This window comes from Haematobia irritans, chromosome 5 (genome assembly GCF_050003625.1).
Source record: "Haematobia irritans isolate KBUSLIRL chromosome 5, ASM5000362v1, whole genome shotgun sequence".
NCBI lineage: Eukaryota > Metazoa > Arthropoda > Insecta > Diptera > Muscidae > Haematobia > Haematobia irritans.
The window spans coordinates 35,896,719-35,922,940 of NC_134401.1; the positions used below are offsets into that span (position 1 = coordinate 35,896,719).

Consider the following 26,222-nt stretch of genomic DNA (forward strand, 5'->3'; position numbering starts at 1 on the left):
TTGGTCCATATCGGTCCATAATTATATATAGGTTAGGTTAGGTTAGGTTATGTGGCAGCCCGATGTATCAGGCTCACTTAGACTATTTAGTCCATCGTGATACCACAGTGGTTAACTTCTCTCTTATCACTGAGTCCTGCCCGCTTCCATGTTAAGCTCAATGACAAGGGACCTCATTTTTATGGCCGAGTCCGAACGGCGTTCCACATTCCAGTGAAACCACTTAGAGAAGCTTTGAAACCCTCAGAAATGTCACCAGCATTACTGAGGTGGGATAATCCACCGCTGAAAAACTTTTTGGTGTTCGGTCGTAGCAGGAATCGAACCCACGACCTTGTGTATGCCAGGCGGGCAAGGTAGCCATTGCACCACGGTGGCTCCCATATAAACCGATCCCGAGATTTGGTTTGCGGATCCTCTAAAAGCAGCAAATTTCATCCGATCCTGCTGAAATTTGGTACATGGTATTAGTACACACAAAAAAATTTTTTCTGATTCAATCACGAAATTAATAGATCCAATTAATTTTTTAATTGAAATGTCTTCAATCACAGAAATGATAGTATCAATTAAAAAATTAATTGAAGGTCAATTAAAAAGTTAATTGATCCAATTAAAAAATTAATTGATACTATTATTTTTGTGACTGATTTTTGTTTCAATTAAAAAAATTGTTGAATCAATTAATTTTTTAATTGAATATTTTTTAAAACTCAATTAAAATTTTAATTGGAAAATTTTTCGTGAAATTTTTTTGTGTGTATATGGTCTCTAAGAACCATGCAAAAATTGGTCCATATCGGTCCATAATTATATATAACCCCCATATAAACCGATCACCAGATTTGTCCTCCGGAGCCTCTTAAATAATTTTTATATTTTTTATGATTTTTAATGCATTCTAACACTTGTTTGAAACGTTTTCCCTCGAATATTTTCAAATATTATCGATTTTTCTATAATGGATTTAGCATTCTTGTGGCAAAATTTGGATAATTTGTACCATTTTATTTATTCTTACTCTTTTTTTAAACTATTTGAAAAAAGAAAACAAAAAATTACGCATTAAAATATAAAACAATGAAGTAAAAAAACTTCCTGTGTAGTTAAAATAGTTAACTTCTTTGTGAAGACATTTTTGGAAGTGCTTTTAAAGTTGTGCCTTTAGAACAACTCCCAATTGTTTGCTAGGAAAAGTGTGGAACTACCCTACAGGAAATGGATCAACCTCAGAACTGGTACAGGACTAGTCCCTGGTGTGTATGGACCAGTCCCAGTTTTGATCAAAACGTATGGAAGGGACCATCCACTTTAACATGGGTTTGTCATTGACGGAGTAAACTTACATTTTAGGACGCGTCTTGGACTCATCCCAAAGGACATGTCCTGGGACAATTTAGCAGGAGCAACCCATAAACAGGTCCTCAGGAACCAGTCTCGGACAAACTCTTAGAAATCTCTTTCAATTTGGGCTCCTAATCGAACCCGAAATGAAAAAAAAAACTTTTGAAATACGTCGAACAAAAGGTTATTCTGATAATTTTATTTCATTAATGTGAAAATTGCAACTAACTGGAGCACAGGTACCAGTTCTGTGATAGGTCCGTCAGTGGCAATTTGCACCAATTTCCCCGTAGGGTACTTTTAGTTGCTTTATTATAAATTGATTGTCGAGTTATTTTGATGTCTATTTTTTTATTCAATTTTATGAAATAAAACATTAGTTGAACCTATAAGTTCAGTCTATAAAGTTCTAGCTAGGGGGGCTATAGCCCCCCCTAGGAAAATTGTCTAGCTACGCTAATGGCCTCCATATAAATCGATCCCCAGATTTGACCTCTTGGAGGAGCAAAATTCACCCGATTCGGTTGAAATTTGGTACATGGGGTTATATGGTCTCTAACAACCATTCAAAAAGTGGTCCATATCGGTCCATAATTATATATAGCCTCCATATAAACCGTTCCCCAGATTTGAGAAGCAAAATTCATCCGATCCGGTTCAAATTTGCAACGTGGTGTTAGTATATGACCGCTAATAACCATGCCAAAATTGATCCATATAGGTCTATAGTTATATATAGCCGATCCCCAATCACACAACTCGAGCCAAAAATAATCTACCAAAATTTTTATGGAAAATTTTTGTCAAAATCTTGTTCCTATAGAAAATTTTTGTCAAAATTTTATTCCTATAGAAAATTTTGTCAAATTTTATTTCTATAGAAAATTTTGGCAAAATTTTATTTCTATAGAAAATGTTGTCAAAATTTTATTTGTATAGAAAATGTTGTCAAAATTTTAATTCTATTGAAATTTTTGTCAAAATGTTATTTCTATAGAAAATTTTGTCCAAATTTTACTACTATAGAAAATGTTGTCAAAATGTTATTTCTATATAAACTTTTATCAAAATTTTATTTCTATAGAAAATTTTGTCAAACTTAATTATATACGTGTTTAGTCGGCCTATTTTAGTTTAATATATATCACATATGGACTACCTTGCAATTTATAAGACGGTGTTAGGAAGTTTTAAGATACCTTGCTATCGGCAAGTGATACCGCAACCCAAGTAATTCGATTGTGGACGACAGTCTTCAGTAGAAGTTTCTACGCAATCCATGGTGGCGGGTACATAAGCTTCGGCCTGACCGAACTTACGGTCGTATATACTTGTTACAAATTAAAAAACTTTTTCGCTCCTACCGGGTGTTGAACCTGCACCCAATGAATAAAAACATAATTTATTATTTATAACTTTTTGTTTACGTATTTATTTCTTGTTAATATTTTATATACACATATAAATTTGTTTTTTTTTTTTTTAATATTAGTAATTATAAAAATTAAAAACAATGTACTAAAAACTAATAAAATAAAATGAAGATTCAAAGGTTATGAAAAATTTATATATTTTTCAAACCCCTCCAGGCCTTGGAAAGATTATTTCTTAATTTGTTAGCTGCAGACGGATCTGTGGAAAATAAAGAAGATATTTATTATCAAATATTTAGTTTATTTTAGTATTACATGCTAATTATAATATTGGTTGATGATTTAATTGCCAAATTAAAAAGTTGCGAACACAGTAAAGCATGATAAAAAATTGTTAATTAAATGCAAATAATTTTTTTTTATAAGCTCACTTAACTGCCGGTTAACAGAAAGTAAATTGCAGATATCGTCCCTCCAGTTAACTTTAACGGAAATATGTTCAACAGTTAAGTTCTTAACTGGTATATGAGTGTATATGCAGGACAACAGACATGGTACGGTTTAAAAGTTCGTTAGCTAACGACTAACTGAACTTCATGAAAATGGGGGTGAGTATATTTAGTACATTATGATAACACTGGTGGTCAGCTTCTCTCTTGTCAATGAGTGCTGCCCGATTCCATGTTTAGGGTCTCCTTTTTTTATAGCCGGGTCCGAACCACGTTTGCCACTAGTGCCAAAAATAATCTACCAAAATTTGAAGAAAATTTGAACAAAACTACCAAATTTAAAAAAATATGTTTTTGAAGTTTTTTATCAAATTTTAGTGATTATTAAAAAATTTTGTTTCCTTCGAATGAATGAATAATCCCTCATATTAGCGACAATTTTTTGGGTGCATTGGATTGTAAATGTGTCGAATTTTTAACACCATCATCTACAACAAGTATATACGGCCGTAATTATATATAGCCCCCATATAAACCGATTCCCAGATGTGGCTTGCGGAACCTCTAAGAGAAGCAAATTTCATCCGATCCGGCTGAAAGTTGGAACATGGTGTTGGTATATAGTCTCCAACAACCATGCAAAAATTGATACATATCGGTTCATAATTGTATATAGCCCCCATATAAACCTATCCCCAGATTTGACTTCTGCAGCCTCTTGAAGGAGCGAAATCCATCCGATCCGGCTGAAAGTTGGAACATGGTGTTAGTATATGGTCTCTAACAACCATGCCAGTGACTATTGTATGAGCTGTCATGATGCGGAGGAAAAGGAATCAATAAAACACCTCTTGTGTGAGTGTCATGCATTTTGTGTAAGGCGTAAGCAAATTTTAGGGGCATATAGCTTCAGATTACTAGCGGACCTGGAAAACGTTAACTTAAGCAGTCTGCTAATGTTTTTGGAACAATCTGGTTGGTTCAACAGAAGAAAATAATCGATCGCAGCAAATTTCATCCGATCCGGCTGAAATTTGGTACATGATGTTTGAATATGATCTCTAACAACCGTGCAAAAATTGGTCCATATCGGTCCATAATTATATATAGCCCCCATATAAACCGATCCCCCGATTTGACTTGCGGAGCCTCTAAAAGAAGCAAATTTCATCCAATCCGGCTGAAAGTGGGAACATGGTGTTAGTATATGGTCTCTAATAACCATGCAAAAATTGGTCCGCATCGGTCCATTATTATATATAGCCCCCATATAAACCGATCCCCAGATTTGAGCTCCGGAGCCTCTTGAAGGAGCACAATCCATCCGATCCGGCTGAAAGTTGGAACATGGTGTTAGTATATGGTCTCTAACAACCATGCCAGAATTGGTCCATATCGGTCCATAATTATATATAGCCCCCATATAAACCGACGCTCAGATTTGGTTTGCGGAGCCTCTTGAAGGAGCAAATTTCATCCGATCCGGCTGAAAGTTGGAACATGGTGTTAGTATATGGTATCTAACAACCATGCCAGAATTGGTCCATATCGGTCCATAATTATATATAGCTCCCATATAAACCGATTCCCAGATTTGACCTTCGGGGCCTCTTGGAGGAGCAAAATTCATCCGATCCGGTTGAAACTTAGTACGTGGTGTTAGTATGTGGATCTAACAACCATGCCAGAATTGGTCCATATCGGTCCATAATTATATATAGCGCCCATATGAACCGATTCCCAGATTTGACCTTCCGAGCCTCTTGGAGGAGCAAAATTCATCCGATCCGGTTGAAACTTAGTACGTGGTGTTAGTATGTGGTATCTAACAACCATGCCAGAATTGGTCCATATCGGTCCATAATTATATATAGCCCCCATATAAACCGACGCTCAGATTTGGTTTGCCGAGCCTCTTGGAGGAGCAAAATTCATCCCATCCGGTTGAAATTTGGTACATTTCGCTTGTGTATGACCGATAAAAACCATGCCAAAATTGGTCCGATCCCCAATCACAGTAAAATCATGATTGCCACTCGAGCCAAAAATAATCTACAAAAATTTTATTGCCATAGAAAATGTTGTCAAAATTTTATATTTATATAGAAAATTTTGTCAAAATTTTATTTCTTTGGAAAATGTTGTCAAAATTTTATATTTCTACATAAAATTTTGTCAAAATTTTATTTCTATAGAAAATTTTGTCAACATTTTATGTCTTTACGACATTTTGTCAAAATATAATTTCTATACAAAATTTTGTCAAAATTTTATTTCTATACAAAATTTTGTCAAAATTTTATTGCTATAGAAAATTTTGTCAAAATTTTATATTTCTACATAAAATTTTGTCAAAATTTTATTTCTATAGAAAATTTTGTCAACATTTTATGTCTTTACGACATTTTGTCAAAATATAATTTCTATACAAAATTTTGTCAAAATATAATTTCTATACAAAATTTTGTCAAAATTTTATTTCTATACAAAATTTTGTCAAAAATTTTATTTCTATAGAAAATTTTGTCTGAATTTTATTTCTGTAGAAAATTTTGTCTGAATTTTATTTCTGTAGAAAATTTTGTCAAATTGTTATTCCTAAAGAAAATGTATGAAGCAGCTAGTAGTTGGAGAGCAATATTGTGCAAAATCTTCCAAAACATCATGAACCAATCTACCAAACAGTAACTAATCTGCCATTTTTGGTACACTGAAAAAAAAAAACATACTCGGTTCCAAAGATTTTGTCTTTAAAAAATTTGGTATTGATTCCGAGCCAAAGAAGCGGAGAATACAAGTAAGGATACTTTTAAGACACAATTCTCTTTTAAATTTAGGTTTTGTGTACTTGCTTCTAGGAAGCAAATTTTAATTTATTTCGCTTTCTCAGCTTTTTTCATCATATGCTACCAAAGTCCTTTAAAAACGAGTTAACGGCATCTTTATTTTCCAAATTAGGACTCGACTTCAAGTAGAAATTATGCTATGTTTGAAGTAAAAAACTTCTTTAAAATAAAGTTTTGAAAAACATGTCCTATATTTGGACGATTTTTTGCTTTGTAGTCAAGATGCAAAAAGACAACAAATTTAAAGACAATTTCGGAAAATTTAAAGAATTTTTCTGAATTATTAAAGTCAAGTTGACCTTAGCCTATAAATTTTTTCTTTCATGTTAAGATACCCATTTTTAAGTCAAATCACTTTATTATAAGGACAATACGACTTCATTGAAAAGTTTATCGACTTTTGGACAAGGAAAATAACTTTATTTTAGAGAAATGCGTCTTCTATGCTAAGCTAAATTTGTATTCGTATTTTAAAGACATGAAATCTTTGACCTCACGACAATATTTTTTTCAGTGTATATTCGTGTTCATAATTGTATATAGCCTCCATATAAAGCGACCCCCATAATTCAATTCTGGCTCTATAATTACCGCTCAAAAGTTCATATCGGTTCGTAATTATTTCTTCCCTATATATACCGGTTAAGAACTGAATATATACGTATTTAATCGATCTTTCTTTTCTCTACTATATATCCCGCATGGACAATTTAGAAGATGATGTAGAGAAGTTTTAAGATGCCTTGCCATCGGCCGCAAACCAAGTAATTTAATTGTGGATGGCCGTCTTTAGTAGAAGTTTCTACGCAATCCATGGTGGAAGAAGATTCGGCCTGGCCGAACTTTCGGCCGTATACTCTTGTTTTGTCTTTCAATTAATTTTTTAATTGATACTATCATTTCTGTGATTGAAGACATTTAAAATTAAAAAATTAATTGGATCAATTAATTTCGTGATTGATTCAGAAAAAAATTTTTTGTGTGTAGGCAAAAATTACAAGAACATAAGAAGGGATAAGCTTTTTTAAGAAAATAGGGTTAGTGTTGTCAAATGTCATAGTTTAACGTCAATGATAATTATTTTGATGAGTCTAGCAAAAAAAAAAACAACAACAATGCATCGATGAATGAATTAAAAAAGCCAATGAGTTTTTTTGTTATAGATACGGAATACTTTGAATTTTATTTGTTTTAATGCATATATGATTTTTTATAATATTTTAAATATTATGGTAAACTACTTGCATTCTAAAAATAATAAACTAATAATGAAAAAAAGACGAGGTTAATATTTTAAAGCCGACAATTGTGACAAAATTTAATATTTATGCTTTAAAATTATCATTATGATTTCTTACATTAGATTAATTTAATTTTTCCAATTGATTAGATGCATTTAGGTTTTATATATATAAAACGTTTGTTTTATAGTATTATCAAATATAAAAAAAATATATATATTAATTATATTTTAAATAATAACAAATAAGTTTTGGTTTAGTTGTGAGTTGAAGCAATTATAACATATATATGTAAATATAATATGTAAATTTTTCAAATAGATATTTGCAAATCAATTTTATTTATAATTCGGTTATATTAAAAAATAAATCTTAAGAGTCGTTTACACTTAAATATAATTTGGTAGGAATTTTGTGGCATTTTGCATTTGTTTAAGCCCTACAATTTTATTTATACAACTTTTTGGGATTTTACATGAAAGCCGTGTGTTTACCCTGCTTTAATTCCTAATTACTTCAATAGCAGACACTTCAAGCGTTTGCACATGTTTTGAATTGTTCGTTAAGGAATATATTGACAAATTATGGATTAAAGTTGTAGGATTTATCACTGGTTGTAAACGACTCCTACGTTTTATTATTACCCAGCAAAAAAAATTTGAAAGTTCCTCTATAAATGCTCTTCTAGAGATAGTTCCAATCTTCACTTCACCAAAAAGGTCCTTTGAGGTGATTTAAAAAAATTCATTGTTTTAAGCCGATTTCGCAATAAATTTAAATATTCTTTTTGTCAAAACTTTATTTCTATAGAAAATTTTTTCGAAACTTTATTTCTGTAGAAAATTTTGTCAAAATTTTCTTTCTATAGAAAATTTTATCAAAATTATATATCTGTAGAAATTTTTGTCAAAATTTAATTTCGATAGAAAATGTCGTCAAAATTTTATTTCTATAGAAAATTTTCTCAAAATTTTTTATCTGTAGAAATTTTTGTCAAAATTGTATTTGTGTAGAAAATTTTGTCAACATTTTAATCACAATGAATAAATTGCTATTGTGAATTAAAGAAATTTAACTTTGCCAAAATATAACACAGAAAAAATGTTAACCGAAATTTTTCAATTAAAGTTTTAATTGAATTTAAAAAAATATACAAATTTAGGAACTTTTGTCAAAATTTTATTTCCATAGAAAATTTTGTAAAAATTTTATTTCTATAGAAAATTTGTCAAAATTTTATTTCTATAGAAAATGTTATCAAAATTTTATTTCTATAGAAAATTTTGTCAAAATTTTAATTCTTTAGAAAATTTTGTCAAAATTATATTTCTATAGAAAATTTTGTCAAAATTTTATTTCTATAGAAAATTTTGTCAAAATTTTATTTCTGCAGAAAATTTTGTCATAATTTGATTTCTATAGAAAATTTTGTCAAAATTTGATTTCTATAGAAAATTTTGTCAAATTTTATTTCTATAGAAAACTTTGTCAAAATTTTAATTCTTTAGAAAATTTTGTCAAAATTTTATATCTGTAAAAATTTTTGTCAAAATTTTATTTCTATAGAAAATTTTGTCAAAATTTTATTTCTATAGAAAATGTCAAAATTTTATTTATATAGAAATTTTTATCAAAATTTTATTTCTATAGAAAATTTTATAAAAATTTTATTTCTGTTGAATTTTTCGTCACAATTTTATTTCAATAGAAAATTTTGTCAAAATCTTATTTCTATAGAAAATTTTGTCAAAATTTTATTTCTATGGACAATTTTGTCAAAATTTTTATTTCTATAGAAAATTTTGTCCCAATTTTATTTCTATAGAAAATTTTGTCAACATTTTATTGCTATAAAAAATGTCAAAATTTTATTGCTATAGAAAATGTTGTCAAAATTTTATTTCTTTAGAAAATTTTGTCAAAATGTTATTTCTATAGAAATTTTTGTCAAATTTTTATTTCTATAGAAATGTTTGACAATTTTTTTTTCTATAGAAAATTTTCTCAAAATTTTATTTCTATAGAAAATTGTGTCAAAATTTTATTTTTATAGAAAATTTTGTCAAAATTTTATTTCTATAGAAATTTTTGTCAAATTTTTTTTTTCTATAGAAAATTTTCTCAAAATTTTATTTCTTTAGAAAATTTTCTCAAAATTTTATTTCTATAGAAAATTGTGTCAACCTTTTATTTCTATAGTAAATGTTGGCAAAATTTTAATTCTATAGAAAATTTTGTCAAAATTTTATTTCTATAGAAAATTTTGTCAAAATTTTATTTCTATGGAAAATTTCGTCAAAATTTTATTTCTATAGAAAATTGTGTCCCAATTTTATTTCTATAGAAAATTTTGTCAAAATGTTATTGCTATAGAAAATGTTGTAAAAATGTTATTGCTATAGAAAATTTTTTCAAAATTTTATTTCTTTAGAAAATGTCGTCAAAATTTTATTTCTATAGAAAATTTTGTAAAAATTTTATTTCTGTATAATTTTTTGTCACAATTTTATATCTATAGAAAATTTTTTCAAAATTTTATTTCTTTAGAAAATTTTGTCAAAATTTTATTTCTTTGTAAAAATTTTATTTCTATTTCTATATTCAAACATTTTAAAGACGCAACAAGAAAAGAAAATCAAAAGTATTTTTTACGAATATTTAAAAATTTGAAAAATATTTTAAAATTCTAACCAGTTTATGATTTTATGTTCCAAAATTTTCAATAGAAATTTTTTACTAGACGGGCATACACGATTATTATTTAAACGATAAATAGCAATAGATTTGTAATGTTACAAAAAAATCGCTTCCAAAATTTTATATCTGTAGAAATTTTTGTCAAAAATTTATTTTTATAGAAAATTTTGCGAAAATTTTATTTCTATAGAAAAATTTGTCAAAATTTTATTTCTATGGAAAATTTTGTCAAACTTTTATTTCTATAGAAAATTTTGTCCCAATTTTATTTCTATAGAAAATGTTGTCAAAATTTTATTGCTATAGAAAATTTTGTCAAAATTCATTTTCTATAGAAAATGTTATCAAAATTTTATTTCTGTAGAATTTTTTGTCACAATTTTATTTCTATAGAAAATTTTATCAAAATTTTATTGCTGTAGAATTTTTTGTCACAATTTTATTTCCATAGAAAATTTTATCAAAATTTTATTGCTGTAGAATTTTTTTTCACAATTTTATTTCTATAGAAAGTTTGTCAAAATTTTATTTCTATAGAAAATTTTTTCTATAGACAATTTTCTCAAAATTTTATTTCTATAGAAAATTGTGTCAAAATTTTATTTCTATAGTAAATGTCAAAATTTTATTTCTATAGAAAATTTTCTCAAAATTTTATTTCTATAGAAAATTTTCTCAAAATTTTATTTCTATAGAAAATTTTCTCAAAATGTTATTTCTATAGAAAATTGTGTCAAAATTTTATTTCTATAGTAAATGTTGGCAAAATTTTAATTCTATAGAAAATTTTGTCAAAATTTTATTTCTATAGAAAATTTTGTCAAAATTTTATTTCTATTGAAAATTTGGTCAAAATTTTATTTTTATAGAAAATTTTGTGAAAATTTTATTTCTATAGAAAATTTTCTCAAAATTGTATGTCTATAGAAAATTGTGTCAAAATTGTATTTCTATAGTAAATGTTGGCAATATTTTATTTCTATAGAAAATTTTGTGAAAATTGTATTTCAATAGATAATTTTGCCAAATTTTATTTCTATAGACAATTTAGTTAAAATTTTATTTCTATAGAAAATTTAGTTAAAATTTTATTTCTATAGAAAATTTTGTCAAATTTTTATTTGTATACAAAATTTTGTCAAAATTGTATATCTGTAGAAATGTTTGTCAACATTGTATATCTGTAGAAATTTTTGTCAAAATTGTGTTTCCATTTATGTCATATTATTCGAACCTCCTTTAAATAGAGGTGGAAATCGAACGAGTAAAGATTTTTCTTTTAATTTTAATTAAATCTGAAATTCTAAAACAATATCACAATTAAAGGTCTAATGCGAAATCAATGCAGCTGATGCTTAAGAAAATTGTTTTCAACACTTCTAAACGCAAATGGATACTTTTTCGTTTAATTTTTGGCTACACTTTTTTGGCTGGGTAATAAAAATTATTTTAGTGGAAATTATAATTGTTAGATTTTTTGTCTATTTTGAGAAAAACATTTCGATTCGTTTTATTTTCTTTTCGATTTATTAATAAATTTTGTTCGTTAACATTATTGTTACTGTCTCAATTCGGGCATGATTTCGATTAAAATCGTTGATTGTTATTTTTTGAATTTTTGTTCATAAAGAATTTTATATTAATTTCTAAGTTTCTTAGAATAAAATAAAACAAAAAAAAACTAAAGATATTAAAAAAATGCTATATATAAATGATTATCAATAATAATTGTTACATGTGAATATATAATAAAAAATATATATTATTATTATTATAAATATTTTTTCATTCAAATATATGTATGTCGTCTATAAATATATTTATGTATATTGTATACAGTTAGCTAAATATTAATTTTGGTTAGATTGGTAGATTTTTTTTTGAATTCAAAAAAATCTTTATATATCAATGCCCAGCCAACTCGGTGAAACCAAACTATTATTAATTAATTTATTAATTGATTATTGTGATTATTGCACATAAGGCTTCGTTTTACAGTATACCACCAAAGTATGCAGCATACATTATTGTTATTACACTACTTCTCAACTCAAAATAATCAAAATAAAATTTTGATATCCCATGTTTCAATCTCCAAAGATCTATAAACAAATTCGTTTAACACCACAATCCATACAAAATTTTGCTTGATCTAAAAGAAATTTACTGCCACATTCATGACAAAATTTTGACATTTTCATACTTGAACTCATGGTCGAATTTGAGCCATACAATTGGGTGGATGAACTCATGGGCGTTGTTTGATAATTTAGTTGCTGTTGCTGCTGATGTTGCGGTTGTGCTGTGGATGGTGATTGTATTGTCCCTGCAGGAAGTATGGGCATATCGAAGTTATTGTTACGTTCATATCTTAACATCTCTTCCAAATTGTTGTTCATATTTCCAGTGTTGCCATTGTTATTATTATTATTGTTGTTGTTATACATTTGTGTATTATGTTGTTGTTGTTGTTTTTGGTAATTATTATTGCCACCAATTGGTGGTAAGGCATGCTCGGAACTACTACTAGATGAGGCACTCAATTGTCGGGAACGTTCTTCCGCTAGAGGGCGACTTAGTACAACATTTCCACCTGTTGCGGATGTTAAAGGTCGATTGCGACTAGAATTACGAGGATTGGTTAGCTCGGATGAACGTTGGCGAGAGAGACTGGAATGGATGCAAATAAAACAAAGAGTTAAATTTTATATGGAAGAAAAATCCATATCGTACAACAATTATAAAGACCTCAGATGGGAGAAATTCTTCGCAATCAAAATACAGTGAAACCTCTGAAAAGTGGACACCGACGGTCACCAAAATTTTGTCTACATTTGCCAGGTGTCCAGTTATGACAGGTTAATTTTAATGTGTTATTATAGAAAAAGTCCTCTGACAACTGTCCACATTGGGGAGGTGTCCGCTTTTCAGAGTGTCTAATTTTAAGAGGTTTCACAGTAATCAAATTCGACCGTACAAAAAATATTGACCTAATATAAAATTCACTCAAAATTAAGGACAGATTTCTTTTAAAATAAAGTCAGGCATTGGTATGTCTTTGCACCCATTGAAAACGTTTCAAAACGATCCGCTCATGAAAGTACACCAACACAAAGGTGGTGTCAATCGGAGAACATATCGTGTCAATCTGACAACGATAATATGACACCATACGTTGTCAAAACAACAACCAGCTCATATGCATGATGTGAAAAGGTAATGGTTACGAATTTATATAAAAAAATTTGCTACATCGACTTGAACCTGGATTGTCTGCTCCCTACACGTTAACAGTCGTCTTAGCACAGAAAGTCTAACGAATATTTTAAGACTCTTCATGGCAAAAAAAAAAATGAAATCATGAACACGCGTGGACGAAACCGTCAACATTCCGTTTTGATTTTTCGTGAACGTTGCCCTTTCATTTTGTTACCTTCTGTTAACGATTTTAGGTTAGGTTAGGTTAGGTGGCAGCCCGATGTATCAGGCTCACTTAGACTATTCAGTCCATTGTTATACCACATTGGTGAAATTCTCTCTTATCACTGAGTGCTGCCCGATTCCATGTTAAGCTCAATGACAAGGGTCCTCCTTTTTATAGCCGAGTCCGAACGGCATTCCAAATTGCACTGAAACCACTTAGAGAAGCTTTGAAACCCTCAGAAATGTCACCAGCATTACTGAGGTGGGATAATCCACCGCTGAAAAACTTTTTTGTGTTCGGACGAATCAGGAATCGAACCCACGACTTTGTGTATGCAAGGCGGGCATGCTAATCATTGCACCACGGTGGCTCCCGGCCAGAATGTTAATCCGGAGAAGACAGAATTATGCCTATTCACTAGAAGGACTAAAAGTGCCCAATGTACCGAACCGAGTTTTTTGGGCAAGACAATATCAGTGACTGATAAAACAAAAGACCTCATACGGGAAACTGAGTTGGAAGAGCCACATCAAAGAGAGGACTGAGGAAGCCTACATATGTTGGTGGGCTCTAAATGGGGCCTGAATCAAAAGGTGATGCACAGGACATATGAGAGCCTAATAAGGCTAATCTTGCGCCTCGGTGGACATCAATGGAGAATAAATTCAACATGGAAATATTACAAAGGGTTCCACGGGCCTATTGTCTTGGCATAACTGAAGCAATGAAGAACACGTCAATCAGAGTCTTGGAGACGATACTGACTGGAGAAGACCCAGGCACCTAAATGTTAATACGGAAAAGACAGAATTGTGAAAGACTAAAATTGTCCAATGTATCGAACGGAGTAATTTGGACAAGACAATAACAGTGTCTAATAAAATAAAGTACATGGGAGTAACCTTAGGCGGGAAACTGAATTGGAAGAGCCACATCAAAGAGTGGACTGAGATAGCCCACTGTGCAGAAGAGCGAAGAGAAGAGTCAATCCGGAGAAGACCATTCAGTAGAAGGACTAAAATTGTCCAATGTATTAGGAGTAACCTTAGGTGGAAAACTGAGTTGGAAGAGCCACGTCAAAGAGAAGGATGAGAAAGTCTACAGATGTTAAGGCACTGTGCAGAAGAGCGGTGGGCTCTAAATGGGTCCTTAATCCCAAAAGTGACGCACTGGGAAATGAGATCGTATTAAGGTCAATCCTGAAATACGCCTCGATAGTTTGGTGGACATCAATGGAGAAGAAGTGCAACATGGAAACCGCCGTGGTGCAATGGTTAGCATGTCCGCCTTGCATACACAGGGTCGTAGGTTCAAACACAGCTTCGACCAAACACCAAAAAGTATTTTCAGCGGTGGATTATCCCACCTCATTGATGCTGGTGACATTTCTGAGTGTTGTCAAAGCTTCTCTAAGTGGTTTCGGCTACAAAAAAGGGAGGACCCTTGTCATTGAACTAAACATAGAATCGGGCAGCACACAGTGATAAGAGAGAAGTTCACCACCGTAGTATCACAATGGACTGGAATATTCTAAGTGAGTCTGAAATATCGGGGGCTGCCACTATACCTAACCTAACATGGAAATTTTACAACGGATCTAACGGGACATGTTGTCTTGGCACAATTGGAACGATGAAGACCACGTCATCCAGAGCCTTGGAGCCGATACAGGACTTAAAATCTATAGAGGTTCAGATAAAAAACAAAACCGACACGGATGCGATGGAATTGAAGATATTGGGAGAATGGACGGAAACACGAACATGATGAATCATCGATGGATAATAGGTGGGTGTAATGTGTGATGCCGCAACAATCCATGATCATATACCTGAGATGGCCATAGCTGTCCAGTGTGACATTCTGACGCCAATAAGATGGTTCAGGGAGAATGTGACACTAGAACAAATGCCAGAGGGAAATGTGTTACTTAGCTCAGAAATAGCACAAGGCCACATTTTCACAGACTGTCGGAGGGCGAGGAAGGCAATAGCAGACATTACGGTTCGATCATGCACCGTATTAGAATGCAAACGAATGATCAACGAATACTTGAAATACGGCAGGATCCGCATTATATGGGTGCCAGGACATTCCCGAATAAGAGGAAACCTAAATGCAATTTAACTGGCGATAAGAGCTAGGACCCATAGAGTAGTGAACTTAGAGAACACAAAGTCCATAGAAGCACCACAGGTGAGATGGATGAATGGGCTCAGGAGACACATAAAGCGATGTGGACCAGCCTACTTGGAGAAAAAATGTGTACCGGTTCACGTACACAAAACGTAAAGGCAAATGAACTGGCGATAAGAGCTAGGACCCATAGAAGCAACGCGGCCGGAGTTGGATGTATGGGCATTGGAGACACATAAAGCGATGGGGACCAGCCCACTTGGAGAAATAAAATGAGCTCTTTCACCATGATAACGTACCGATACATACTTCCCCCATAACTGATGGATTGCATCAAGGTACGAAATAGCTGGTGAAAGTACGAAAGGTACAAAATACGTACAAAAGTAAAATTTTATTGTACAGAGTCATTCCTTTTTCTAAAACTATGGATTAAAATCTTATGGAGTAAATAAACATTTAGATCGTACTTACCTCCCATAGGCTGAGTCTGCACTCGTTTTTGAACTAACACCCAAGCGTGAATTTGGCGATGACAATGGATAACCATCCAAACTACTCAGCTCATCGGAATCAGCATAAGCATCACCACTCGGTGTACCTGTAGCTTTGTTGACCTTACTACGATTATTGCTATTCATCATCATCGTCATCATATCAGCCGTCTGCATAGAGGAACGTTCTTGATGGTCCAGGGATTGTCGCAGGTTTGCGGACATTTCTTCTCCCATTCGTCGGAAATCTTTTTGCATTTTTTGTATAAGATTTTTAGCGTTATTCAATTGTACATTGGGTAAATGATGGGGATCTACAAAATGACCAATAAATTGATTACCTCCTCCGCATCCTTCTTGTACTGCATCGCCTGCGGCCATTGCTCGACTTAGACCTGATGAGATATTACGACGATCCATAGACTGGTGGTGATTGTGGTCCTCATCATCATCGCTAATTTTACTGAATTTATTATCGGCAGCATCGACTTCCACCTCGACCACACATTGTGGATTGCCCATCATGTGACGTATGGAATTGGGGGATATGGGGGACTTGTCCAAATCATTTTGTTCGGTTTCTATACTAATGAAAATTTCCCGCTTTGGATTGTTACCCAGCATATCTTCGGCTTTGGTTAGTTCACTATATCTATTTTTGGTAGCTCTATTTTGGGGGGAGAATGAATCGAATAGACTTTTAGGATGCTGAGGCAAATTGGGAAATTGGAAATGATGTTTGGAGGTATTACTGGGATTGGGGTTATTGTTGCTATTGCTATTGAGTGGGGTCAAGGGAGGGAATGTTTTTTGTTGGCTATTGGGGACTGAGGACTTTTTGGACTCTGGGGCAACATCATTCACATTGGAATTCGGCATAAACATCGATCTTTGTTTTTTCGATGTCCGATTCAATAGAAATTCTCTGCAATCTTTGAAAAGAGGAAATTGTTCTTCATCATTTTCAAATGATGAGAGAAATTCCTCGAAATCAAAATCATCAAATTCGGCCGGTAAAGAGGATGGAGGTATGAACGGCTCCTCCAAATTATTCATTTGGGCACTGAGACGTTCAAAAGCCTTCTCATGTTCCTTCATAAAGTTGTCACACTCCATGGAGGATCTGTTGGCTCCTTCGTCATCAGCCGAGCAAGAATCTGCCTCGGGTGAAGCATCATACAAAAATTGATTGCGACCCAAGCGTATACGACGCTTCAAGAGATTACGACCCTCGGCAGAGTTACGCTGACTTATGGTGGCAGATTGCTGTTGTTGCTGCTGTTGTGTTTGTGGCTGTTGCGAAGAAGGACCCGAGGTCTGAAGATTTTGACTTGTAGCCTTATGGCCATTGCTCTCCGTTTGTGCGGAAGCTAAAAATTTCATAGGTGGTGCCGAAGACTCTGAGGAAGATGATGAGAAATGATCAAGGCGAGCATCTGAGGTATCCGAATCTGAATTTTTAAATTCATTTCGTAGCTTATTCAAATTCACCGGCAGATTATCACATTTATTGATTAATTTCGGATCAATATAGTCCGAACCTATAGAATTTTTTAGCTCTTCGCTAGCCGGCTTATGGCTGGCTGGCGCGAATAGTGAGCTAAGAGCTACCGGCTTTTGAGGGGTTTTGATTTGTTCTAGGGGCATTAGGGTTTTAGTGTTAAGGGGTGTTAGGGGAGTAGAGGGTTTAGTCAAGGGTGTGGTGGGTTTTGTCAAAGGAGTGGTGGGTTTTATCAAGGGAGTATTGGGTTTTGTCAATGAATTTGGAGGATTTATTGTCACAGGCGTTGAGGGCTTTGTCAAGTGGCCACAATTTGGTGTTATGAGTGGTGTTGTGGGTTTAGACAAGGGAGCCAAACGAACAGAGTTGTATTTCGTCGCTACTTCATTGGTATTTGGAGTTGAAACAGCTGTGTTATGAGTGCTATTGGAAGTGTTGTAGTTGTTTTCACAATTCTCATTGGTCTCATTGAGATTGAGGTCCAAAAGCTCGGCCTTAATATTTTTGGCCGAATTCTGTTTGCTGAGATTGTTACTTTTATCCTTTAGCTCCTTAGCATTCATAGGGCCATCAAGATTTGTGGTACTTGGAACTGGGGCCACAGTTGTATTCGAACTTAAGGTATTACCATTTTGATCGGCCGCTTCCTTTGCCTCCGTGTTGGCCTTGTTTAATTTTTCCAATTCGTGTTCGTATTTTAGGAAAACTGCCAAAGAATCCGTTTTGTTGATATATCTCGAAGCCGTATTGGGAGCACTTTCGATTGATGGTTCAATACCCAAGGGAGTTGTTAGGGCACTATTGTTGCCCGAACTACTGGCCTCATTGGCAGCATTTATATTAAGCTTTAAGGGTTGCTTTCGATTGGAGGCCGATGTATCTCTCCTTACAACCCGGGGACTTTTCGTAACAGCATAATCGTTGACACACACCGAACGTACTGGCATTTCATCAAATTCCTCTGGCTTAAGGAAATTTGTTGATATAGGTCCCTCGTCGGAGAGACCACGTTGTATGGTGGGCCGATGTTTTTGGGCAAACAATGGAACTCGTTGTGTAAGTAAAGGCGAACGACGGGGGCATCGTAGCGAACCAGTACGTCGAAAGCTAGACGATCTGGCCAGTGTAGGTGTCTTTGAGGTTTGCTGTGGTATTTGTGACGACGTGGTCATGGGACTAGAAGTTGATGAGCTACTAAGCGTTAGTGAAGTGGACATTTTATTTGCGGCTGCCATAGCCGCAGATGCAGCAGGGGTAGCTGGCAAACTTGGCAGTTGTGGTGTCTGTGGTGTGCCCAATGTTGTTGTCGTTGTCTTGGATGTTGTATCTGCTGAGTCTGTGGGTGAACATAGTTCTTCCAACTGCCGTTTGGCCGATAGGAAGGGGTCATAGTTATCTGGTAGGCCACTGAAATATGACAAAATTAAAACAAAATTAAGTTAGCATTGAGTTAGTGATAAAAATAGTTAATTACGAAGTACTTGGCGAATCCAATGCGGGAAGACTTTTCTCAGATCACTTTTTAGTTTACAATAAAACATCTTAAGGATTGCTTGGTCATATTTCCTTGAAAAATTCGATGACATCAACATGTAGTAATGTGCAAAAATATATTTTTCTAAATTTGAAAAAGTCAAATTTCGACTTGTTGAGGGTTCTATCTTAGACTAATGATAAGGGAACTCATTCCCATAATAAGGGAGTTCTCCAATTCTCACTTAATGTAAAAACTCTTAGCGAATTTTAAATTTAGCTTCTTGTATCAATATTTCGCTTTAGATTAAGAGTTATACGAAAAGAGGGTACCATATTCTTTAGAAGACTGGACACTAGGATTTTCTGATTCGAAACTGTTGTCTCCTGAGCGCTTTGGACTGCTCCTTTGTTTTTTGTTTTGTATGAGGTCAAAAAGCATAGCACGGATTATGATTCATATACCGCCCATCTCCTATGTTCATTGTACCCAGAAGGTGTTTCGAAAAAGCATAAATGCAGTCGCTCGCTACATACCCGTAGATCGAATTGCCTAGGTGAAGCCGAGCTTCCCAACGGATGCGACGAGAGCGTGAAGAGCTCCATCGTGCTATCCTTGCTGATCTTAGAATCAGGGACCTGAATCTAAAATAGTCGACGAGCACAAGTGGAACACATGATTAGAGCACCTGAGGCAATATAATCTAGGCTCAGTTAAGTTGTGGTCTGTAATAGGATCCCTCTCGAACTCTCCCTGCAAGGGACGATGGGATGTCGAGTCACCTTTGGCGACATGACGGTTACTGATCCCAAAAGATGTGTTAGCCTTTTTTATACGACAGAGTATTGAGCATCCCGAGAGTGATAAAGCGAAAAGGAGAGCCATACGTCGTATTCATGATAAGAACGCCTGAGGCAATATAACCTAGACTCAGTTAAGTTGTGATCTGTAATAGGATCCCTCTCGAACTCTCCCTGCAAGGGACGATGGGATCTCGTGTTACCTTTGGCGACATGACTGTTACTGATCCCAAAATATGTGTTAGCCTTTTTTATACGACAGTCTATTGAGCATCTCGAGAGTTATAAAGCGAAAAGGAGAGCCATAACATACGTCGTATTCTTGGTCTCCTAGCCAGCGACATACCACACTTTTCCTCAGTCGAAGGTGCCAATGTCATCAACTGCGCAAAACCATTCAAGAATTTTGGCGCGGTGGAATTTCAATGTTAAGGCATCTGTCAATACTGGGAGTTGAGTTCTTGACTCCTCATTTGGTCTTTGCAATAGACAAATTGCCGGGTAAAGACTCGAGCAAATCAATTCAGGCAAATCTTGCCAGTAGCCAAAAGAAATCTGGAGAAAATTCTCCCTTGTGGATATTTTTTTAGCTACCAATCATCAATGTGTATTCCGTGAAGTGCATAGTACAACTCAATCAACCCAAGCCGTGTCACAGGAAGGTCATCGTGGCTTTTGACCTATCGAAGGCATTCGACACGGTCATCGATGCCATACTGTTCGAGGCCATCGAAAACTCCCAATTGGCAGAAACTAAACGTTGGGTTCTTAATTATCTATGCAAGCTTCAGTCGTACGTGGAATTTAGTGATAGAAAGTCGAGCCATCGTAGAATGAAACAGGGTGTTCCCAAGGTGGGGTGAAATCTCCGGAAGTGTTTAATCTCTACCTATGACGACAAGTGGAATCGTCCTTGGTGATAAACAAGTTATTTCATTTCTAGAAATTTGAGAACATGGACAGCAGAAGAACGCAGGCAGTTGTATGTTAGCAGCCTTGTGGAACAAACGAAGTTGTACCTCAAGGCTGCTCTTTAACTTTTACGTCAAAAGAGCTCCTCTTCCACCACCAGATGTTCATCTGAATGGCCTATGCGGGCGACTGTTCCACACTTACCGTGTAGAGATGTCAAGGAGATTGAGAGTAAGGATTACTGATTACCTTCCTGCAATTAGGGATTTCTATATATCGAAAGTAACTATTTTCAGGCCATGGAGCAAAAAGGTGAACCAGGAGCTCGATATCCATATACGTGGCCCGAGCATTCGTATATGCAAGAACGCCGAGGTTTTTGGTGTTACGTATGACAGCATGTTCCTCTGCGAACATGGTCTCTAAAATCTTGGGAGTAGAAACAAGATCTTGAAGGCTTGGAGGAAAGATAGAGATACGATTCAAAAGACCTACGAGTGAAGTGGCCGTTTCCTTCTTGATTATGCGGTCGTTGGACCATTTGGACTTGCAGTAAAAGCGAGAAACAATGGAGAAATCGCGCTGCGGGTTACAACTAATCGTAACTCCGGAACAGTCTGCAGCATGAGTGCAAAGTGCTCTCGGAGGGGAAACACTGTGGACTCCTCACTCACCAGCACTTGGTACAGTGTCTTCTCCAGGCGGGCACCCTCTGAAGGAGTCACTGAGCTGCAATGGTTAGCATGCCCGCCTTGAACGCAAAGGTTCATGGGTCAATCCCAGTTTAGAGCAAACACCAAAGAGTTTCTCAGCGGTGGACTGCCCTCTCAGTAATGCTCATGAAATTTCTAAGTGTTTCAAAGCTTCTCTAAGTGGTTTCACAGCAAAGTGAAACGCTGTTCGGACTCGGCTATAAAAAGGTGGTCCCTTGTCATGACCTAAACGTAGAATCGGGCAGCACTCCTTGATAAGAGAGAAGTTTACCAACTGTGGTACCACAATGGGCTGAATAGTCCAAGTGGACCTAAAATAACGGGCTGACACTATACCTAACCTAAGGCCATTCAGTTTGAGTTCAGAAAAGACTTGCAATTGCAAATAATCACCTGATCGGCGATGACAGTGATGAGGGAAGAAAGGCGGAATTGGAGGCAGCTCAGAAAGTAAATCTTCCTACCAGTGAAGCGTTATGCTGATTGGAAGACCACCAACTGCCGGCGATGGCGAGAGACGGCGGTCTAGATAGACTACAGCACTATAGTTGGGAAGTTAATAAGTAAACCACTTCACTGTGAGGGGTTCGTACAAATCTTGATCCCACCTTAGATCCAAGAAATTGTAATGTATAAAGTAAGATTTGCATAAAGCAATAATGAAAACTTTTTTTGGCAAACGTGCCATTCCCATACAATTTTTTTCCATAAATGGAAAGTTCGTAGCTTTCAATCTCCGAGCAACTGGAATCTATATACCTTTTGAATATCAAAATCCATGTTCAGGACAATATTCTTTGTTGTACATACCTTATTATAAACGAATCACTCCGAAGTAAGCGAGGTGGGCCCTTAACAACATCAATGCTGTTACTTTCTATAACATATCTTTCGGAGAAATCATGACTATCAGATTCTTCACATGGTTTATCCTCGTCTTCGTTTACGTTTTCCTTATTTTTAGACTTTACATGGGGTTTCTTGGGTTCCTGCTCTTGTTGAATGTTAGAAGCTGAGGAGATTCCATAGATTTCTATAAATTCCTTGGTTAAAGGTAAGGCTTTCATGGGAGCTGAATTGCCGCTGGTTGAATTTTCCAAATTAAGTTTCTTATGTTTTGGTCGACAAATATTTAAGGATTTAATGGGACTAGTTTCTAGCTTGCTTTGAGGTTTGTATTCTGCCCCAATAGAGACCGAAGAACTTGGAGTAAAACTGAGTGAATCATTTTGAGATGGAGGTGGTGGAGTTGTTGCACGAACCTTTCGAAGACGTGGAGTTTGAGAATCATTTGGGATTTCTAAAGCATCCAAAGTTGTTTGGGAATCTTCTGTTTTAGGTTTTATTTTTGATTGAATCTTCCTTATGGGTGGACTAAAGCTTCTAAAATTCCTATTTATCGATTGAAAATCATCAACGCTTGAATTATTCTCCAAAAGATTTTCAGGTGGTGTTATAAACTCTTCCTCCTCTTCCTCAGTATCGGAATCATCAATAATAAAAGTATCTGTAGTTGAAATACAGGGTTTTATTGATTTTGCTAATTCGCTAAGAGGCTCATTATCAGCTGAACAGATGCTTTCCCCAGAGTCATCGTTCAAAGTCAGAATACTTTCTGCTTCTGTTTGGTCTTCATCAGGCATCGGATTATCTATTTCATCATGGTTTCCTTCTTCTTTTCCCTGAGATATAACATCGGACATTTGATCTACCATTTCATTATGGTTTTCTTCTTTTCTCTGAGATATAACATCAGTTTCTGCTTGTATTTTCTCCAAAACTACATAGGCTCTTTGTAAAATTTCTTTGGTAGAAATTTGAGAATATGAACCTGGGGTTGATGCTAAAGATTGCTTCTTATATGATCTACCAGTAGATGGGGTCGATTCACGTATTTGTTGATTACAATCTTCTGGGAGATATTGTTTAGGACTCTTACAAATCGTCTCATTTCTCTTTAAATACTCTTTGTTATAAGTTTGAGAATATGAACTAGGTGTAGACGCTAAAGATTGCTTCTTATATGATCTATCAGTATCCGGGTGGGATTTATCTACGAAATCCATGCTTTCTTCCCGATTCAAGGATTGAGGCAAATGTTGACTTTTAGGGCTCTTACAAGTCTCTTCATTTCTCTTCAAATACTTTTTGGTGCAAGCTTGAGATTGTGAACTAGGTGTTGATGTCATAGTTTGCTTCTTGTGCAATCTATCCGTATCCGGTTGGGATTTGTCAACGAAATCCATGCTTTCGTCCCGGTTCAATGATTGAGGCATATGTTGATTATTAGGACGCTTACAAGTCACGTCATTTCTCTTGGTGGAAGATTGAGACTGTGAAGTTTGTGTTGATACTAAAGATTGCTTTTTATATGATCTATCAGTATCTAGGTCGGATTTGTCTTCTAATTCTATGAGGTTCAATGAGTGAAGTGAATCTTGATTACAATCTTCTGGGATATATTGTGTAGGACTCATACAAGTCTCTTGATTTCTCTTCAAATAATCTTTGGTGGAAGTTCGAGAATGTGAATTAGGCGTTGATGTTGAATATTGCTTTTTATATGATCTATTAGTATCCGGGTGGTATTTGTCTACGAAATCCATGCTTTCTTCCCGATTCAATGATTGAGGCAAATGCTGATTATTAGGACTCTTACAAGACACCTCATTTCTCTTCAAATACTCTTTCGTGGAAGATTGAGACTGTGAAGTTGGCGTTGAGGTTAAAGATTGTTTCTTATATGATTTACCTGCAGCTTGCTGGGATTCTTCCTCTAATTCTCTGGTTTCTTCCCGGTGAGGTAAATCTTGATTACAATCTTCTTGAAGATATTGTGTCAGACTCTTGCAAGTCACCTCATTTCTCTTCAAATACTCCTTGGTGGAAGACTGAGACTGTGATGTCATGGATGCTGAAGATTGATTCTTATATGATCTATCTGTATCTTGGAGGGATTCGTCTTCGAATTCTATGGTTTCTTCCCGCTTAAATGATTGAGGCAAATGTTTATTATTAGGAGTCTTACAAGACATCTCATTTGTCTTCAAATACTCATTTATGGTAGATTGAGACTGTGAAGTTGGTGTTGATGTTAAAGATTTCTTCTTAAACGATCTACCTATAGCTTGTTGAGATTCGTCTTCTAATTCTATGGTTGAGGACAATGATTGAGGACAGTGATGATTACCATCTTTAAGGGAATATTCCTTGCGAGTCTTAAAGATTTTTTCATTTCTTTTTGAGTACTCTTTGGTAGAAGTTTCAGAATATGGAGTTGATGCTAAAGACTGCTTATTATATAATCGATCCGTAGTTAGATGGGAATTGTCTTCGAATTCCAAGGTGTTCTTTCGGGTATTTGATTGGGATAATTGTAGATTCTCATCTTCTGGAGAATATTCATTGTGATTTTTAGATGTTCTCTCATTTCTATTGGAAACGAATCGTTTCATATCCTTTTTATCTTTAACAGCTAAAACACATTCATCTGTATCTTCTTCCGCAGTAATTTGAGTACAAGTATGCTTACTATAAGCCGAGGTATCTTTTGATAAAGATTTCAAGAGATTTTTTAATTGAGGTCTAACTTTCAATTCATTCAAATATTTTTGTTGCAAAGTTTCTTCATCGAGATCTTCGGTTTTATCTTCATTTTGGGTCCTTTTTATTGGAGGACTTTCTTTGTATTGATTTCCTTGATGTTTCCCAATTGATTGTTTTAAGAGTTCTTGTTTTCTAGTCCTACGAATCAATTTATCACCTTTCTCCAATTTTTGAATAGAGGGCTTTTTCAACTCTTTTCGCGTAGATATAATTTTTTTCGATCCCATTACACGATTTTTTGATAAATCGTTTTCCAAACCTTCATTTATATCCACATAATTTGGTGTAACCATATCTCGATTTCCTGATTCCATTTCTTGTTGGCCTAAATACTCTTCCATGGACAGAGTACTTTGTTTTGCTAAAGATTTGGATTTTACCACTAATTTCTTTGGCGGTGAGGCATAGAATGTCAAATTTTTGGGTAAATCAACTTTGCGGCATGGAGGTGAACAATCTATATTTGGAATAGATTTTATGAAAAATATTTAAAAATTTAATTACGAAGCCCTTATGGTTGGAAGCTTTGAAACCTTCGTAGTGGGTATAATAAATTTAAAGGCTTTGACCAAAAAAAAAAAAAAACAAAGAACGCTCATGGTGGAATCTAAAATATCAACTATAGCTCTATTAAAAGGAACCAAATTTCATTTTCTATAGAAATGAAATTAGTAACAAAGTTTTCTAAAGAAATAAAATTTTGAGAAAATTTTCTATAGAAAAAAAATTTTGAGAAAATTTTCTATAAAAATAAAATTTTGACAAAATTTTCTATAGAAATAAAATTTTGACAAAATTTTCTATAGGAATAACATTTTGACAAAATTTTCTGTAGAAATAAAATTTTGATAAAATTTTCTACAGAAATAAAATTACATTTTGACAAAATTATCTAAAGAAATAAAATTTTGACAAAATTGTCTAAAGAAATAAAATTTTGACAACATTTTCTATAGAAATAAAATTTTGACAAAATATTTTATAGAAATAAATCTTGACAAAATGTTAAATAGAAAAAAATTGACAAAATTTTCAATAAAAAAAACTTCACAAAATTTTCTATAGAAATAAAATTTTCGTTTTGTTTTGTTATTGTTGTTTTTTTATACCCTCCACCATAATATTGCTCTAAGACCCCATAAAGTATATATATTCTAGGTCGTGGTGAAATTCTGAGTCGATCTGAGCATGTCCGTCCGTCCGTCTGTTGAA

At 34.1% G+C, this 26,222-nt stretch overlaps 1 protein-coding gene across 11 annotated transcripts in view; it reads right to left on the reverse strand.

Annotated features, from left to right (window-relative positions):
- Positions 1-2,754: 2,754 nt before the first annotated feature.
- Positions 2,755-26,222, reverse strand: part of LOC142241983 (uncharacterized) — a 214,788-nt gene continuing 191,320 nt past the window's right edge. For 7 of the 11 annotated variants that reach the window (XM_075313890.1, XM_075313888.1, XM_075313891.1 and 4 more), the window contains 3 exons: positions 22,215-25,467; positions 15,985-16,671; positions 11,895-12,620 (listed from right to left, as the gene is read on the reverse strand). In XM_075313890.1, coding sequence (XP_075170005.1) covers positions 12,053-12,620; positions 15,985-16,671; positions 22,215-25,467 — 4,508 coding nt within the window. In that variant the 3' untranslated portion in view covers positions 11,895-12,052. Of the gene's footprint in view, positions 2,977-3,015; positions 3,465-11,894; positions 12,621-15,984; positions 18,913-22,214; positions 25,468-26,222 lie in introns of those variants that run through there. The other 4 variants (XM_075313884.1, XM_075313885.1, XM_075313886.1 and 1 more) reach the window with 4 other exon arrangements.